General features: G+C 42.9%; 4 protein-coding genes across 5 annotated transcripts; 2 read left to right on the top strand and 2 right to left on the bottom strand.

Annotated features, from left to right (window-relative positions):
* Positions 1-89: 89 nt before the first annotated feature.
* Positions 90-2,272, bottom strand: LOC124060483 (kelch-like protein 23). Its single transcript, XM_046391511.1, has 3 exons — positions 1,105-2,272; positions 501-912; positions 90-407 (listed from the first exon to the last, which is right to left on the bottom strand). Exons 1-3 carry the CDS (start codon positions 2,117-2,119, stop codon positions 101-103), a joined length of 1,734 nt encoding a protein of 577 aa, XP_046247467.1. The 5' UTR covers positions 2,120-2,272; the 3' UTR covers positions 90-100.
* A 17-nt stretch (positions 2,273-2,289) lies between these two features.
* On the top strand, positions 2,290-4,379 carry lsm7 (LSM7 homolog, U6 small nuclear RNA and mRNA degradation associated). Its single transcript, XM_046391517.1, has 4 exons — positions 2,290-2,429; positions 2,693-2,783; positions 2,932-3,003; positions 3,877-4,379. The coding sequence occupies exons 1-4, from the start codon at positions 2,340-2,342 to the stop codon at positions 4,017-4,019; spliced, it is 396 nt and encodes a 131-aa protein (XP_046247473.1). The 5' UTR covers positions 2,290-2,339; the 3' UTR covers positions 4,020-4,379.
* A 1,099-nt stretch (positions 4,380-5,478) lies between these two features.
* tmprss9 (transmembrane serine protease 9) lies at positions 5,479-12,889 on the top strand. Of its 2 annotated transcripts, none has more exons than XM_046391508.1 (16): positions 5,479-5,603; positions 6,447-6,679; positions 6,785-6,912; positions 6,994-7,061; positions 7,138-7,313; positions 7,485-7,529; positions 7,821-7,934; positions 8,169-8,334; positions 8,510-8,784; positions 9,171-9,313; positions 9,875-10,160; positions 10,292-10,405; positions 10,474-10,642; positions 10,831-11,096; positions 11,501-11,637; positions 12,315-12,889. In XM_046391508.1, exons 2-16 carry the CDS (start codon positions 6,529-6,531, stop codon positions 12,474-12,476), a joined length of 2,400 nt encoding a protein of 799 aa, XP_046247464.1. In that variant the 5' UTR covers positions 5,479-5,603; positions 6,447-6,528; the 3' UTR covers positions 12,477-12,889. The 2 variants fall into 2 exon arrangements, with proteins under 2 accessions (XP_046247464.1, XP_046247466.1); XM_046391510.1 differs by lacking the exon at positions 5,479-5,603 and adding an exon at positions 5,751-5,781.
* Positions 12,890-12,983: 94 nt separating this feature from the next.
* timm13 (translocase of inner mitochondrial membrane 13 homolog (yeast)) lies at positions 12,984-15,458 on the bottom strand. Its single transcript, XM_046391518.1, has 3 exons — positions 15,201-15,458; positions 14,780-14,848; positions 12,984-14,330 (listed from the first exon to the last, which is right to left on the bottom strand). The coding sequence occupies exons 1-3, from the start codon at positions 15,318-15,320 to the stop codon at positions 14,232-14,234; spliced, it is 288 nt and encodes a 95-aa protein (XP_046247474.1). The 5' UTR covers positions 15,321-15,458; the 3' UTR covers positions 12,984-14,231.
* Positions 15,459-17,600: the final 2,142 nt, after the last annotated feature.

A 17,600-nucleotide genomic window follows, 5' to 3' on the forward strand; every position in this document is an offset into this window, starting at 1 on the left:
AACTGCTACTCTTGAGGTTGTGTGCATTTAAATCGTAGTTATAGAATTTTTTTCATGAATTTTTTTTTTTTCATTTGCCATTCAATTGCATCACACACCATCATGTGACCATTCTCATGGTGACACACCCTCTGAGGGGCACCGGGCAAGGTATGGCATCATCTGCTTCAATACAAGTGTCTATGTAAGGGTCCATCAGCACCATGTTTGGGAACGCTTTGTTGCTCTTCTTCTCACCAACCAGGTATATCTGGCTGCTGACTGTTGTGCAGCCAGAGAAGAACTTCCTGTCCAGACATTCCTCGTCCTCCAGGAGAGTCCACTCATCTGTCTCCACATCAAGACGCAAAGCTTGGCCTCCAAACAGGTAAAGGGCACCGTTGAGCTCTGTGGCAACCAGGTCATATCTGTGAAGGGGTTAGAAATCATTTAATCATCACGTAATTATGTCAACTAAAGCTGAAAGAAAAGGTCAGTTTGACAAAGCAAAATTAACTCACCGTGGAAATGGAGAATAGGAGACCACATCCCACTCATCCTCCTTCACCATATACCTCTGAATTCCACCATAGGCCTCACCGTTTTCATCCAGGCCACACGCCACATAGATACACGACTCCAGAGCGACAGTGGCTGCCCTCTCCACAGCCCTAACCATAGGACTGACCTCCTCCCAACCCTTCTCTGACTCCAGGACCAACCTCTCTACATCGGCCACAAGCCCTTCATCCATGCTGCCCCCAAGGACATACAGTACTGTGTCCAGTCCTATAGAGCAGTGGCTGTGCCTGGACTTCCGTAGGGCCGGACCATCCACCCAGCGCTGGTTCCCACATTCATATATCTTGACCCAGTCCACGCTGAACCACAGCACATCCCGGAAGTAGCCACCTGTCACAACCACATTATCTCCTACATAATGACAGAATCAAAAAATAAAGTTTGGAAATGAATGAAAATTCTTGTTTCTAAGATATGTTTGTTGTGTTATTTGGCTTTTAAATTTACATAGTCTTGTGAAAAAAAAATCCACACTCAGGCCCTCACTCATCATTAGTTTCATCCTCATCTTCATCACCATGATCATCATTATTCAACCATTACCTACTGCAGCTACCGAGTACTGTGTGAGGTTCTTTCTCTGCAGAGGTGCACAGCTTTGCCATCTACCACTGAGTGGATGAAACTGGTAAAGTGCCTGTTGTTCCTGATCATGAGGCCCACCCAGGACAAAGAGAGTCTCTCTGGCCCTGGACCTCCTCATTGACCTGCCCATTGACCAAGATGCTGGGAAATGTTCATTCAGCATGCAGATCAGCTTGGCTCTGGGGTCGGAGCTTTTCATTCTGGTCAATAGTTGAGTGATAAATGGTACAGAGAGTGACTCAGGCCTGACCAGCTCAATGAGCTCCATAAAATGTTCTTCGCGTTTTGGGTCAAATGACACCCAAAGCAGGGTGGCCTCCAGGGCCAGATCATCTTTATGGATGACCAGGTCATCACTGGCAAGAAGGTCTGCTATGGTCTCTTTAGACAGGAACAGGAAGTCCTCTTCAGTGACAATAGCAGAGAAGTGTGTGAGCACCACCTGCCGTGCCGCCTTGTAGAGCTGAGTGCAGCCCAGCTGCCAGGCATAGGCCATCATTCCCAGACAGTTACTCAGGTGCAGCTCACGTTCCAGGAACTTGCAGCAAAGCAGTCTGGCTCGCTCCAGCTGTAAAAAGTCTGCAGTCTCAAGGATCCCCAGAACATTTTCTCGGTCCAAAGCTAGACTGGATGTCCGGCTGTATTCCATCAAATCCCTGAAATGCTGCAGACCCACACCTTTAATCTCAATTTTCCTTTTGCTGCTCTCTATGCCACAGCCAAAAAACAGAGCTCTGAAGTAGGGACTCTGGAGGGCCAGCTGTTGGCGGTTGACATAAAAACATTCTCCTTCTACTTGCAGAGTAGCATCAGGGATTAAATCAGGCTCAGGGTCTTGTACAGCAGATTCGTCCTCCTCAAGTTTCTCAGTCTGTTCAGAAAGAACTACGAATTTAAAGCTATGAGATTTAGTCGCAGTGTCAGCTCTGCAGGCCATTTCACAAGAAACAGCTGCACCAATGGTCTTTTGCATACTGCCTCGTCCTCTCTCTGGTTAACAACACACCAACTGGTGCTATTAATAGACTGTCCCCCTGACTGACTGCTGGCTAAATGCAATGAGTCAGTTTGAAAAAACAGATGCTATTATAACACAGGGAGGGCATAAAATTATTAACAAATCTAACAATTATATACGTTTGTCAGCTTTGTAAATTAATAATAGAGTGAACAAGCTTATTAACAACAAACTGATGACGTCAACTACGGGCGCTCAACGATTTGATTGGTGGAATATTTCTGAGGTCAAAGTTTTTCTTCCGTGTCACGCAGCTAACATGGCGGTGAGTTCATATGGTTTTCGTTTTCATTCAAATATCTTTTTTAACTTTGCACCCATAAACATTCTCGAGGATATCTTTAGCAAGTAATTGTTTATTCTGAACCTGACTTGAGATGTAGAAAAAGTATTCGAAAGTAACGCGGCGTTTTATCTTAGATTTGACAACTTGGCTAGCAAAGCAGTGCTAACGTTAGGCTAAGTTAGTGAGTGTGTGGCTAGTTGCATGCAACCTAGTTACATACAATGTCTGTTTGCTCTGTTTAGGACAAAGAAAAGAAGAAAAAGGAGAGCATCTTCGACTTGTCAAAGTACATCGACAAGCCCATTCGTGTGAAGTTTCAAGGAGGACGAGAGGGTAGGTGGATTAATGCTGATATTACGTTAACTCCAATACTTAAGCTACTCGAAACGATGCATGTTTGGCTATTGTTTCCCTCAAAGTCATTGAATTGATCTACACTTACTTAACTATGCGATTTTTATACTGTGTATTATTCTCACAGCCAGCGGTGTCCTGAAAGGTTTTGATCCTTTGTTAAACCTGGTGCTTGACGGCACTATCGAGTATATGCGAGGTAAGTAGATACCGTATATTTAATATACGTAAATAAAAAAAAGGAACCACGAGGGCCTGACAGTTAGTCTCATCATTTAGCTTAGGTTTTCGACGGAAGCACTGTCAACAAGAAAAGCAAAGATTTTATTGAAGTGTATAGTTTGTGGTCAGATTTGTCAGAGCTTTCTAACAGCTTGGTTGCAAAGTAAAAAAACTGTATTACAGTCAGCAAGGCAACATTTTGTTGCCAGATGTGTATGTTAGATTCTTTCATGACAAAGATGAGGTAAAGGGCTCAAACAGATTGTATTTTGCTGTCCTTGAGGTCTCACAAATGTGTTGATTGGATTTCCTTCATTATGGAAAAAAACAAAACAAATCTGAATTGCTTGCTTACTCGATTGACCATATGTAAAGATAAACAAAGGAGAGCTCCTCATAAGTGAGGCCAAAACATCTTAATCGCCCCCTGGTGGCAGGCTCCTGTACAGACCTTGAACCCCCCCAGACCTTCATGTTAGCAGATGGAATATGGGCCTGAGTTAAGTAAGTCACACATCAAATAATTTTTTTACGATGATGGTCTCTGATGCATGCCGTGTAATTGCAACTGCACAGACTCTATCTGTAAATAACAACACCTCCACAAGATGATAGTGCTGGAATTCAAGATTTCTTGCCAGAAGGTTTTGTACAGTGGGGGGAAGTAGAGATGCAAATAGTGTGAAAACCTTTGGCTGTGTTTTATGTCGTCCACGTGTGCGTGCAGTGGTGACCAACACTCATAAACATTGCTCTGTAGTGCTAATAGTGATCAAAAACTCCATAGGATATGCTTTAATAACAGGTTCAGGTTCTTCTCTTTAACACATGTCCATCCTTGTCCATCCAGACCCAGATGACCAGCTGAAGCTAACAGAAGACACCAGGCAGCTGGGTCTGGTGGTCTGCAGAGGAACCTCCGTAGTGCTCATCTGTCCTCAGGATGGCATGGAGGCTATACCAAACCCGTTCATACAGCAGCAAGATGGCTAACGGTCCACGAGTCACTGGATTCTAGTCATACACACATACGAACACCAAGCACACACTTACATAGAAGGTTTTTTGTTGTTGTTGTTGTTTTAATTTTTTTTTTTAAATAACAGTAATAATGTGTAAAACAAAGCAAATTTCTGTTGTTAAAAATCTTAAGTCGATCAGTAAAAGGACACTTCAAAGCACTTCACTTTTGTTTCTGTCTGTGATGTGCAAATTTGGAAAGATTTGAGTTGTCAAGCCCACAAGTCTGGGAAGTGTTAACAGTAACGTTTTCTTTTTATCCAGAATAAGTCAACTTTTTACTATTGTTTGTGGTTTTTGATAAGAAAATAAAATGAAAATGTATGTTGTAAATTTTGCTCTCTCTTGTTCTTGTACGTATTGGATGTATGGAGTTAGAAGAACCCAGAAAGTTCCAGTAATTTAATGAACATTGAGCTGCTGATTTCTGTGGTGTTCAGCAGTCTTGAATCAAGCAGTTTCTGACAGTAGGAATTTTATCAAATATAGTAGTCTGTCCAATGATATGATGCATAGTTACTCAGTCTCCCACGGTCTGTCTGCAGCTTTGTGTTTGTGTTCATCCAGAAACAAAAGCAACATTCTGCAGTTAAATAAATGAAGGATAAAATATTACATCTGGATTGATCACAGCTAGTTTACACCTGCAGTCCTAATAGATCGTGTCATATCTTTTATAACCACTGGAAAACTAGTTCAGAACACTTGATGTACTTCTTAACTATTTAGTGCTGATAATCTTTGGACAAACTGATGGGCTGGCTACAAGCTTAATTTAATTTTTCACCAAGTAGCTGAAGTGTTTGACTACGGAATAAAGGGTGTGTGTGTTGTGTGTCAAGATAAGCCATTCAAGCCTGTCTGTACACTGACAAAGAGACACTTGTGGCACCGACTGTGATGAGACAGAAGTCCTTTAAGAAGGGTGAGGGAATAATTTAAGTAGACTTATTTACCTTAGTTAGGATTGCTCCCTCAGGGGGTGGGTGGCAGTGGGTTATTACCTCAGAAAACGGGCAAGTAAATGGAAGCAATTTAAACAAAAATACAAGAAGGACATTGTTATCAAAATGACAGATTCATTTGTTTAGACAATTTTTCTTTTGAACCTTAGATTCTGAGTTGGGCTTAAATTCACTAAACGTGTTTGGATTTGTGAATATAGACTGTGTTCTTTTTTAAAATAATGAAAGAATAATAGCTGGTTAGGGAGGCTGTAATCCTGATACGTGCAGCTGGAAGTAAAGAGGCAGAATTGCTCCTCCTCTGCTGCTCAGTCACTGTGTCAGTGGAGCACAGACTGGCAGGAGTTAGAGGGACTACTGAGCTTCACTTGAGATGTCTTATGGCCTATTTTTTCCTTCCAACTGGCTGTAATGCTCGTTGCGTAAAGGAGTAGCCGATGGTTTTTATTTGTTCGGAGATTATGGGGGCTCTGAGGTGACAGCAGAAATGCCTGTGCACATCGGGGTGTAACCAAAGGGATCGAGACTGACGGGAGGAGGGTCGGCCGGGGTTTTCTGGGGCTCGACCGATTTCCTAAAGTAAACTGAAAAGGTGAGTTTCCTGCTGGACGGTCACGGCACGCCCCTTGGCAGGTGGAACAAATAGCGGACCTCTCGGAACTGTCCCTTGTCTTCCTCCAACCATTTATGTAGCCTACTGTTGTGTGCGCCAAGTCACGCACTGAGAACTGCGGGATATCGTGAATTCAGAGGAATGAGAAAAGAAAGAGGTGAGTGAGTTTACTTCTGAACATAGAGCCTTTATTGTTCAGTGCTCCGCGCTGTGATGCACCTGGAGTCACCGTGCGTAAGTTGCTGGTGCGGTGAACAATGGATATTCTCACCGAGTCAGTTTATTCGCTAAAACACCGTCCTGTTCTGTACGACCTCTGAGAATTATACTTGTTTTTAGTGTGACCTTTTTCCACATCTGATCTGTGGCTCGCCAGGCAACATGGCCTCCCTGGTCTCTTTTACGCGCGCCCGTACAACCTCAGCCAGCTCTATCGGGTAGAACTACAGCTGGAAAACAATATTGTGTTCAACATTCATCGACTATCCGATGATATGAACACACTTTGCTGCCGTCTTACAAGTCTGCTGCATGAAATAATATCAAGCTACTTTGGATTAAAAATGACCAAACGTAGGTAATTTACGGTTTCGTCTTGTGTTTTTGTCTAATAATGTAAAACAATTGAACCCAACAGCCAACATATTCCATATTGTCATACATGGTCAACATGAATATACTCTGATTAACATCAGGATATTGAAATCCATCCTGCTGTCAAGTCCTTTCAATTCCATTGCTACATTAAAGAGTATCCTGTAATATTTTAGCCCACAGCCAGTGCAGTTAAGTACAGAACAGTTCTTAATGTACTTCTATCAGGACTGGATCATTGTATATGCCGGGCACTATGATACTGGATACAGTGGAATGTGAGTGCTGAGGTTGGTGCTGTAAATCCAGCATGGAGGTGAAAAAGGATGGAGGAGGAGGGGGTCCATGGTCTTCGTCAGGAGCATCTTCTGCTCCCTCCCATCCTGCCTGCTACAGGAGCACACTCACAGCCTTCATCCTCTTCTTCCTCGTCATCGGGGTCTTCGTAGGCCTGGTTATTGGTGAGTTCCTAGACTTCAGACTGCTCTGTTAAGCACAGTTTCTAAGCATACTTCTTCTGCGAAGCTGTCTCTAGGAATGAACAATTTCTCTTTCATTGTTGCCAGCCTACCTGGTGCAGGAGCAGCATTATTTCATGGAGACGGTGGAGCTGAATGGTCTGAAGTACGATCCTGTTCTGCAGGATGAGAACTCTGCTTTCTCCATAGTGCTATCCTCTGTTTTAAAGTCCAAGGTTAGACCATACTGTAACCTTGTTTAGAGATCAGTAATTCCTTTTGAAAAGTGTTAACTGCACATTTTGACTTTCTTACAGATTAAAAATGTCTTCATTGCCTCATCAATATCACATCACTACGTTGATTGCAGTGTTGTTGCCTATGGGTAAGTGAAAGATGAACTGAGGTGGATCATTTATTCCAAGCAACAAACAACACTGTCTGTTTCCCTGCTTTCCCAGTAACATTAATGGTGACGTGATGGCAACATTCAGACTGGTCTTCAGGGTGTCCAAGGTCCAGCAGTATTCAGACAACTTTGTTCAGGACTTGCTGAGAGCAGGGCTCAGCTCAGCAATGCATGGGAAACCACTAGAGGTGCCAGAATTTGGAGAGATCAACACTATCATCTTACTGGGTAGTGACTCTGTACTGTCATCAGTTGACTGTCTGTGGCCTTAAAATAGAATATGTGTTGTGGGAATGATTAAAAAATAAAAAAACATAGGCCACATGTGTGCAACATATTGTCTCAGAGCTTTCATAGTCCTCACACGATCTTATGTTTTTTCTGTCTCCTCATTCCCAGGAGCCAGTGGGAAGTCGTTTTATGCCATTGGAGATGAGATGATTGGTGAGTGAATATTTTGCAGACAAAAGTGTGACTGCAGAGAATCCTTCAGCTTATTAGTACACGTCTGTGGAATACCCAAAGGAGTGGTGATTCTGATATCTAATGAGCTAAATGTGCGTTTATGTTACAACTTTGTTAAAATATATAAAGAGCAGTTTTGTCTCTTTTCTGTAACTTTTATTCAGATCGTAAAACAAAACCAGTATGTACACTGAAAGAAGTTTTAGTTTCTGTAATTGTTCCTTCAGCAGTCGAAGTTAGACAAATTTTTCTGTCATCTGGCATCTCTAGCCAGGTGTCCTGACAACACCTTCACCTGTGACAACGGAGAATGTGTCACCAAACTGAACCCAGAGTGTGACTTCATCCCTGACTGTGCTGATGGATCTGATGAAGCCCGTTGTGGTGAGTGATTATTTACGCTTAGAATTGTTCTCTTTTGCTCTGTTCAATTCTGTTTTTTTTTTTCAGTTGTTATTGGTAAAAAGCACGTCTGGTTAGCACAGCCTGCAGCATAACATGTGACAGTTCTGTTCAGTTCACTGACAGTTCATACACCAACTGTGAGGTTATAGAAATATTTGCAGGAAAAACCGTCACTGCTTCATCTTAGCCACATCATCCATGTTTTCCCCACAGCCTGCGGTACACGTCCCGCTATGGGAAATCGCGTGGTGGGCGGTGAGGATGCTCGACAAGGGGAACTGCCGTGGCAGGTCAGTCTGAGGCTTCACGGACGTCACACATGTGGAGCCTCCATCATCAGTGAACACTGGCTGGTCAGTGCAGCACACTGCTTTGAGAGGTAGGCAGCAATGACTTCCAAGTCACTGAAGAGTTATTTATAAATCTCCCAAGCAGTGACGTGAGTGGACTATTTCATTAGTTCAACTGTAGTTTGATAAATCTAATAATCAAATAAATGTACCATCAAGTGCTTTGCATGTATATTTTAAAGTTTTGTCATCTTCTGTTCACAGGGACAACGACCCCAGGGAGTGGACGGCGCTTGTAGGGGCCACGCTGGTCAACGGTGAGGAGTCCGAGTCCAGAACGATTAACATCAAGTCGCTGATTGTGTCTCCTGACTACAACCCAATGACCACTGACAATGATGTTACTGTGCTGGAGCTGGAAACCCCTCTCACCTTCAACTCGTACATCCAGCCTGCCTGCCTGCCCTCACCCTCTCATGTCTTTGCCCCCGGCCACAGCTGTGTGGTGTCAGGGTGGGGCGCACTGAACCAGTTTAATAGTGAGTCTGCCTGCAGTTCACATACCCAATTGATACCCAATTCTGTGATGTCAATAGTGTGTCATTATTTAAACGATAAGATAATGAGAAATAAATCATTTATATTACTGATACAGTAAATAAACAGGGCCATTTAGGCATCCAGTGTCTGTCACTGGAGAATTTTATCTGTCAACACTAACACAAGGATGTAATAGTCCTACATCATGTCTAATCCCATCACAGTTTTCTATCACTGGATCCCCCAACTCTACATGCGGTGCTCTCGATTAACAAGAATATAAACCATAATCACATAATTCTTTTAATTAATGCTGAATACTTCCATTGGTTGAAATATGATCAGCGTGAGTAATTCAGCTGTCCTTGGCTCTTGTGTCACCCAGCTGAGGTGCCTACCACACTGCAGAAGGCGGTGGTGAAAATCATCGACTCCAAAGTGTGCAATAAATCGTCTGTGTACAGAGGTGCTGTTACTCACAACATGATGTGTGCTGGATTCCTGCAGGGCAAGGTGGACTCGTGTCAGGTCAGTGCTGTTTCACCTGGTTCACATAGAGGTGGTTACAATAGAATGAGCTATTAACTTACATTTCCTTACAATTCTTTCTTGTCTCGGGGCAAAGTTTGCATCCATACACCGATGATCTGTTCTTCCTTTTCTATCTTGAAACTATAAATAGGGTCAGAACTGTATGTTAACACTGGTTCTGCCCTAACAATAGAGGCCTGGGGGCTGTTGCTGTTATTTTCATCGCAGCATGACACGATGTGTGTTGTTAATATTACAGTGAGAAAAACATGGCATTCCTGCCCAGAAAAGGCTCAGTGCAGTCTTCTGTTAAAGCTCAATGGACTTAATTCACCTGATACAGTTCATATTCACACATAACACATTGTATGGCCAAAATATACACAACTGATATACTGCGTTCTCATAGTTACCTGATCTCAATGCAGAAATGTCTGTTTTCTTTGCTCAGCAACCCTGAAACTGGTAGTGATATGGTGGCTTTTCACAGGACAACAGGACTATGCCAAGTAACTGTTATTATATTAGAGAATCAGAGGTCTTGTGTTTTCTACTCAGGGTGACTCTGGAGGGCCCCTGGTGTGTGAGGGGGCCCCAGGGAGGTTCTTCCTCGCTGGAGTGGTGAGTTGGGGTGTGGGCTGTGCCCAGATCAACAGGCCTGGGGTTTATTCACGCGTCACCAGGCTCCGCAACTGGATTCTAAGCCACACAGATCCCAGCTTGGCCCATGATTATTCCCAGTATGTTCTCACTGTGCCAGTTACTGTGACGGCAGGAACATTTAATCATCCGCCAGTACCCAGGACCACAGCCACTGATGTGTTGTCTGCACCAACGCTACCTGGTAATGTCGTATTGGAAGCAGCTTAATTTGTTAGAGAGAAGTCATAAATAAAATATCACAAATATGGAACTCAGTCATTTCAGTTTTAGTCTAATATTTAAGCCACATCATCTCTCCATCATGTCCTCCAGTCTTGAACTGCAGTGGAAACTTCCAGTGTAGCACCACCTCCTGCATCAGCAAGGTTAACCCAGAGTGTGACGGAGTTCCAGACTGTCCCAACAAGGCCGACGAACAAAACTGCAGTAAGTTTATGTGTAAAAGAGTGCACCCACTGTTTAAAGGAAAAGCTTCTAATATGTTTTTGTCGCAGACTGTGGTGTGCGTCCTGCGCTGGGCTCCCAAAGGATTGTGGGTGGAGTAACAGCTCGAAGGGGGGAGTGGCCTTGGATTGGCAGTCTCCAGTACCAGAGACTTCACCGTTGTGGTGCCACACTCATTCATAGCAAATGGTTACTCACAGCGGCACACTGCTTCAAAAGGTACCCTGCGTGTTTCACTAGAAACTCAGTGAAACTCCATGATACCACAGCACATTAAGAAAAATTACACAAACCACACACACAATAATATTCTCCTGACAAGCTAAACCTAAACTTCACCAAAATGTTTATTTATATCAAAAATAACTCTTACAGAATAGTACTGAGTCTTCATTTATAACCCTCAGTGACCCCAGCCCCACTAACTGGGCTGTGAGCCTGGGATCTGTGCTGCGCTCGGGGGTGGGAGCCCTGGTCATCCCCATCCAGAGGGTCATCATCCATCCAGCCTTCAATGACACCAACATGGACCATGATGTGGCTCTGTTGGAGCTGGTCGTCCCAGCCCCCATGTCCTACACCATCCAGTCTGTCTGTCTCCCTTCACCGTTGCACCGCTTTCTGAAGACTGCTGAGTGTTACATCACAGGCTGGGGATCCATGAGGGAAGGAGGTATGAGATTTAAAATCCTCCTGACTTCAGGCACTGCTGTGCAAGTGTACAAAGTGTACAAATTATTGCGATCCGAGACTCCGAGAAACAGAATTCAGAACTTATTTTGTAAAATGGTCAAAAGTATTTTTGTCCAGAAGTTTCCATTTTTCCTACAACTTTATGATATGATACAAAACACTATCAAATGGTCTGTTTGCTCAAATTACAAAAATCATACAGTATTTGTCACTTATCTCTCTGGTATGTAGCCATACAGATAGCTTCTCTAGTGCGGTTCTGATTTATTTACCGCTGAGCTTTCCTGCTGCTACACCAGAACAATGGAGGTGAACGGCATTTGGTTTGTCACACTCGCAGCGGTAAAAATGTCTCTCTAATATAAATGTTATTCTTTGGCATAGGTTCATTGACAAACCTGCTGCAGAAGGCTGCGGTGAACATCATCGACCAAGCAGACTGCCAGCAGTCATATGGGAATGTGCTGACTCCATACATGATGTGTGCTGGTTACATGGAGGGAGGCAGGGACACCTGTTTGGTAAGATGCAGGACATTACACCATGTGACACGATACCTTTAAACGCAGCATGGAAACGGTTCGGACATCTGGGTGGTACAGTGTTGGCAGAATCTGAGGGGTAAAATTGTGGTCCAAGACAACACAAGTGGACAGGGAAATAAGGCCATGGCTCCGATTTTACAGTGGATGGTTAATGGGGTCAGAGCAATGCAAATCTTCCCCTTGACTCCTTTGAGTTGTGTGAAACAAAAGGCAAAAGCTCATGAATGATTCCTGCTTTGAAAATACTCATTAGATGGTATTATGGTACAAGGTTGACGTTGCTTGTTGAAGAACATTGCAGCACTTTATGTGAGAGATGCTTATCTGACGGGAGAGAGTAGACTTCCTTTTCTACAAATACAGAGCCCCGCTTTTCACCCGATCCCTCTCTGTAATCTTCTTATGTAAGGAAAACCACATGCATTCCTGTCTCGGTCAAAGCACCTGGCATCTCAGCAGCAGTCCCAGTGACATTCTCTTTGTACCTTACTCCTCTGCTTCTCAACTCATCTTCAATCTTTATTTTATTTTCCTTTACCTACTGGAGACCTAAGGGCATTGAGGCTATTTTAATTTCTGACAAATTATTTAATGCCACACTTGTCTTCCTCTCGCTCCCTGCTCTCTGTCTCTCTCTCCTCTCCATCATCCAGGGAGACTCTGGAGGGCCGCTGACCTGTCGTCAGCCCTCTGGCCCGTGGTTTATTGCTGGGGTGACCAGCTGGGGACATGGATGTGGGAGAACTGGTTTTCCGGGGGTTTACACTCGTGTGACGTCCATCAGGAACTGGATATCTGGATATCTGCCTTTCTGAACAGGCAAAAAAGGGAACTAAACCTGCAAAAAGCTGACAAACTAGACAGACGCAGTGGATTTTCCTGATCTTCTCCAGCAGAGTGTACTGTACAAGGACTCAATTCATGTTAAAAGCCAAAAAAACAAACTACTGATCTGTGTGACCTACTGGTCAGGGGTGCTCTTTGAAATACTGTGCAATGATCTCAACTGGGATCATTCTGTCATATTGTACTGAAGAAACAAGGATAATGCTGAACTGTAGCTTATGGACATTCTGCTAGCACATGCACAATTGAAAATATTTATTTCAGTTATTTATTTTCCTGACCGGTAAACTTACTGTACATGGTGTTGTGTATTTTGTGTCGGGGTTCAGAATATATTTGGTTCATTTATGGGTACAACTGCTTGTCTTCTTTGTATTTTTCTTAGGAAATAAGAAAGATGAGACAATTGATAATTGTTTGTTGTTGTTTCAGCGACAGATATACAGCCTTTTTTGATGAAAAACACAAGACACTGATTGAGGAGATCTGTTGATTTTATTAATGAAAATCATTCACTTTGCTCACAATCACATTGAAAAGAATGTTCACCGGCTTTTTCTGGCTTTTGCTTCCCGCCATAAACTATCCCCCTCATAAAGGAGGGGGAAAAAGGGATTGTTGCTCCCAGACATTTGACAAACCGTGCACACAAAGCTGAGAAAGGTTCAGTACCCCGTGTAGAGCAAGGCAGACCCTGCTGAAACAAGCCCACTACTGTGGAGGGCTGCAGATAGAGTGACAACTAGAAAACAGGTCAGACAAAACTGTTTTGTTCTCCAGGCGTACTTTGATATAGGACTGTTTGGAGGCTTGTGAATGTCAGGTTCACAGCTGTGAAAACACCCAGTTGCTCCTCAAAGTTAAAGCATGGGTTGCCCATTAAGGGCTCCAGTTGTGCTACTTATTTTTTTAAAGGACAAACATTTAGTCTCTCTCTGAGAGTTTATGCACAATGAATAGAATGGGCAACAAGCATGGGCACACAGCAGTTATAAGGAGCACCTGCAGTGACTGAGAGACTGTTTACGGTTATCAGTATCATGTGTCCTAATTGTACAGGCTTAGCTTAATGGCAGGAAGGTATCAGTGTTTCTACTCAAACCACACTGTTGAAAACACAATGTTATACTTATTCCCCTAAACAAAAGCCATAGTGCTGCATTTGACTAATGGCCACACTGCATCAGTACATTTATTTTCTAAACTGTTTATCCTATTCAGGGTGCTGAAACGTGTCCCAGCATGCACTGCAAAAGACATGAGGTACAACCTGGGCAGGCTGCCAGGGGCTGGCACATACAAGCACATACACACAAACACATTCAAACTTAAGTTCACACCAGTGGGCAATTTGGAGTTTCCAATTCTCAAGGCCTTCGAGTCTTTGGACACGCAGGTCCGAACTGCAGGTTTTTACTATACATGTTTACCAGGTTAAGATTAATTATTTAGATCATAAAACCACAAATACACAAACTCTGTCACAGAACTGTTCCTCAGAGGAAAGTGAAAATGTCCACAGAGACATTGTTATGGCTAGAGTCCACAGGTTCTGCCCTGCTTGTCTGTGAGGTATTTTGACAGAAGTAGATGGTATGCTGCTGCCATGGCACACCTTCACACAGCTCCTGGCCCCTTCCTCTGGCACACTGTTCTCCTCCTCCTCCTCCTCCTCCTCACTGCAAGCATCAGCCTGAGGAAGGGAAGACTGAACAGGAGGATGTTCACATGCGAGCCCTTTCCCTCTGTAATCTGGAGTTGTATGTTCGGGACACGGTGTTCCAGGCATCCATATATCGGTCCATACACATGGCAATACATTTCTGTGAGGACAAAATCAGTGACATTAAGTCCCTGTAAAAGTGACCCTGGGATCTTTTTTAAGGCTGCAACTGATGGTTTTATTATCTCTTTGTCTTTATTGAATTTCCCTTGGGATCAGTCAAGTATCTATTTATCTATATTTATTATAAAATACTCTACCGCACTATTTTCTTGATTAACAGCGTAGAAACTATCAAAAATGATTACAATTTCCCAGAACTTAAGCTGACAAGCTGAAATTGCTTTTTTTTTTGTCTGAGCAACAGTCCATAAGACCGACTTGGCTTTGGCCAACAAATCTTCACATGAAGTTAGAACCACTGGATTTATATTTGAAATATAACTTACACAATGAATGAATTATTACAGATTTACAATCAGACTAAAGTGTAAGCACTAATGTTTTTGCACCTGAAAGCAGACTTGTTAATTATAGCCAAACGCATACCTGCTCAGAGTTGTCCAGCGTGCTTCCCGGTTTACCTATGCACTTCTTGAAGCATTTGTCTGTCATTCTCTGAAAGACGAAGAAAATGTTAGTTCATTATAGTTTTAATCTGGCTTGCATTTATAACACAAGCTAACAACATCACCGGGTGAGCATTTATTTGTCATTTTGTAGGTGAACAGGCTAAACTAGGTTAAAATGTAACTTACGCCTGATTATAGTCAAGGTTTTTGGACCTTAACGTTACATTATGTCAACTTGGTAAACATATTAATGGCAACATCTTCCTGTGACATAACTATTGGATTAATAAAGATGTCCATACCATCCCCAATAAACTTAACCACATTTAACCTTACTTTTCCACTCACTAAGTTTTAGGTTAGCCTTTTTAGCTTAGCAGCAGGGTCCATTGATTTACCTGCAGTAGCTCCTGTGCATTAGCCACCGCGATCTGGACCTTGACCTGCTCCATGATCGCACCGGTGTCCACTTTACCACCTGATCCACCTGCTGAGAAGTCTGAACCGAACCCGTCCATTTCCACCGGAGTCGTGACTGAAAATTGCTACTTTATCGATCACCTTTAAATGCACGTGCAAACAGCCACTGCAAGATGTGGCTAACGCAAGTTTTCGATGTCCTTGACAGCAGCGGAAGACTGAATACGTCATTTCCGTGTAGGGGATTCCGACATGGGAAATGTAGTGTAGTTTTGGTGAGTAGACAAACTCAAATTACAGTGCTATAAATACAATTATAAAACATTTCCTGTGTGATAAATTTAAGCTCGTGTTTAAAATACTTAATAGACACAGACGGCTTGTTAGTATTCATTCACACATCGCCCCCTACCCATCACTCCCGACAACGCATGCGCGCAGGCACGCACGCATGTTTGCCACAAGGTGGAGATCTACTCCACTTAATAACTTAAGTTTTAATCTTTAATAGAGTGAATCAGACTCCCAGTCTGACTTTTAACAATCCTTCCAACACATAAGACGTGTTAGACAGATAGATGTGTTTTCTGTTTGCCCATATTTTTTCATGCTTGACCATATTTTGTATGATGTGAAATTTAGAAATAAATTGTGTGTGTGTGTGTGTGTGTGTGTGTGTGTGTGTGTGTGTGTGTGTGGCAAGCATTTATCTCATCCGATCCCCCACAGCAACCTGAGTAGGAAAAGGAATGCAATTTTATAAAATGCATCAACAGTGCATGATTTTAATCAGGGTATTTCATGTTCTCTTTATCCATTATATTGCATTAATTCTTAGCATGTCATTATAAGATAGTCGTTGTAAGATCTGTAAGATTTAAAATCAAAGATTTAAAATATCAGTTAAAACTACACTTGTCCATTTGCCTGTTTAATTATGTGTAAAGCAGGATCAGCCATCAACACAAATAGAAAGTCATAAGAACTTCTGCTTTATTTGTTGTTGAGGCCTGGGCATGAGAATGACCCCCTCCGAGGACCCCTCTCCTTATGTTTCAGACAGGATGACCTCACTGAGGAGACCACCTGCCTTGACTGAATAAATATGTGGTACAGTGAGTCTGCAGGCAACAATGGAGTGACGGTTACTGTCATCTAAACAGACACTGTGAGTGGCTCGCTGCGATGCTGGGGGCTTTGACGAATAATTGTGGGGGGTCTGATTAGTGGCGTGCCTGCCTGAGAGTAATTAATGACCAGTTACACAATTCTTGCACCCAAGCACATGCAGACACACACATACACCCAAATTCACCAGGCAGTCTGGCTCAAAGCCACTGCGCTGAACGGGGGGCGGGATGCTGGGTTAAAGTGCAGCAAAATGAATTAACCCTAGATTACAATCATGAGTTCATTAATCTAATCTTCTTAAATTTGTAATCTCCTTTAGGCACACTTGTGTGTATGAAAGCATTTGGCCCAGTCAGCTACAAGGGAGGCCTCAGTAAGCACAGGCAACAATGGTTATGAGAATGTGATCACCAGTGAGTGTGTTTGTAGTGTCAAAGTTTGAGGCTTCACAACACTATTTAGTAGTAACTTTATGGATTTCACATGATGTGAAAATAAAAGGATGTTTGTGACTTGAGGTGTGTCAACAATAGGACATAGTGGATAAAAGGAAAGCTGCCAGGAAAACTCACACACACACACACACACACACACACAAACTCAGACACTGGAGAAACAGCAGCGGCTTTTAATCTTCAAAAGCAGCTGCTGAGTGACAGAGACAGACAGAGATGGAAGGAAGGGAAACCTGAGCAGTGTAGCATCGACTCTGGTAGTGGTGTTAGTGGTGTTGGAGATCAGTCTGCTCGGTGCACCGACGGTCTGCACCAGTTAGTCAGTTTTGAGACAGAGAGAAATCATTGTGCATCCATTGTCTGAATGAAAATTAACAGTTCCAAGCAAATCTGTAGTATTCAATTTTCCATTTCATTCCAATTTTTTTCTCACCTGGCTTCCATGGGGCCTTTTTCACAGCCTTTTGACTTGTTAAAGCATGAAAAGCACAAGTGTAACCAGTAACACTGACACTGTTAATTTAACTGTCCCTGTTAGGCTAAGAGCCATCTTGCATAATAGCAGGGCACACCTAAATAGGATCAAGCCATTATTAGTCATTAATTACAACTGCAGATATGTTGAGACATGTCCCAACAAAGACTCTTACACGGAGAAGAGACTGAAATCTGCACACTATTTCTAATTACAATAACATCTAACTATCTTTAATTGTCGGTTACTTTGACATATCTCCTTGTCTTTTTACCACTCATAAATACATACAAGATGTGCACACACACACAGGCATG

The sequence above is a fragment of the Scatophagus argus genome, chromosome 6 (assembly GCF_020382885.2).
Source record: "Scatophagus argus isolate fScaArg1 chromosome 6, fScaArg1.pri, whole genome shotgun sequence".
In the NCBI taxonomy this organism is placed as follows: Eukaryota; Metazoa; Chordata; class Actinopteri; family Scatophagidae; genus Scatophagus; species Scatophagus argus.

Excerpts from the sequence above, each read along its gene's own strand:
- LOC124060483 (XM_046391511.1), bottom strand. The coding sequence starts at position 2,119 with ATGCAAAAGACCATTGGTGCAGCTGTTTCTTGTGAAATGGCCTGCAGA. Across the intron at positions 913-1,104 it reads GTACTCGGTAGCTGCAGTAG|GAGATAATGTGGTTGTGACA; the intron begins GTAATGGTTGAA and ends GTCATTATGTAG. Across the intron at positions 408-500 it reads TCCTATTCTCCATTTCCACG|ATATGACCTGGTTGCCACAG; the intron begins GTGAGTTAATTT and ends ACCCCTTCACAG.
- lsm7 (XM_046391517.1), top strand. The coding sequence starts at position 2,340 with ATGACGTCAACTACGGGCGCTCAACGATTTGATTGGTGGAATATTTCT. Across the intron at positions 2,430-2,692 it reads GTCACGCAGCTAACATGGCG|GACAAAGAAAAGAAGAAAAA; the intron begins GTGAGTTCATAT and ends TGCTCTGTTTAG. Across the intron at positions 3,004-3,876 it reads CACTATCGAGTATATGCGAG|ACCCAGATGACCAGCTGAAG; the intron begins GTAAGTAGATAC and ends TTGTCCATCCAG.
- tmprss9 (XM_046391508.1), top strand. The coding sequence starts at position 6,529 with ATGGAGGTGAAAAAGGATGGAGGAGGAGGGGGTCCATGGTCTTCGTCA. Across the intron at positions 8,785-9,170 it reads CGCACTGAACCAGTTTAATA|CTGAGGTGCCTACCACACTG; the intron begins GTGAGTCTGCCT and ends TGTGTCACCCAG. Across the intron at positions 10,643-10,830 it reads GCGGCACACTGCTTCAAAAG|TGACCCCAGCCCCACTAACT; the intron begins GTACCCTGCGTG and ends TATAACCCTCAG.
- timm13 (XM_046391518.1), bottom strand. The coding sequence starts at position 15,320 with ATGGACGGGTTCGGTTCAGACTTCTCAGCAGGTGGATCAGGTGGTAAA. Across the intron at positions 14,849-15,200 it reads ATGCACAGGAGCTACTGCAG|AGAATGACAGACAAATGCTT; the intron begins GTAAATCAATGG and ends TTCGTCTTTCAG. Across the intron at positions 14,331-14,779 it reads CGCTGGACAACTCTGAGCAG|AAATGTATTGCCATGTGTAT; the intron begins GTATGCGTTTGG and ends TTGTCCTCACAG.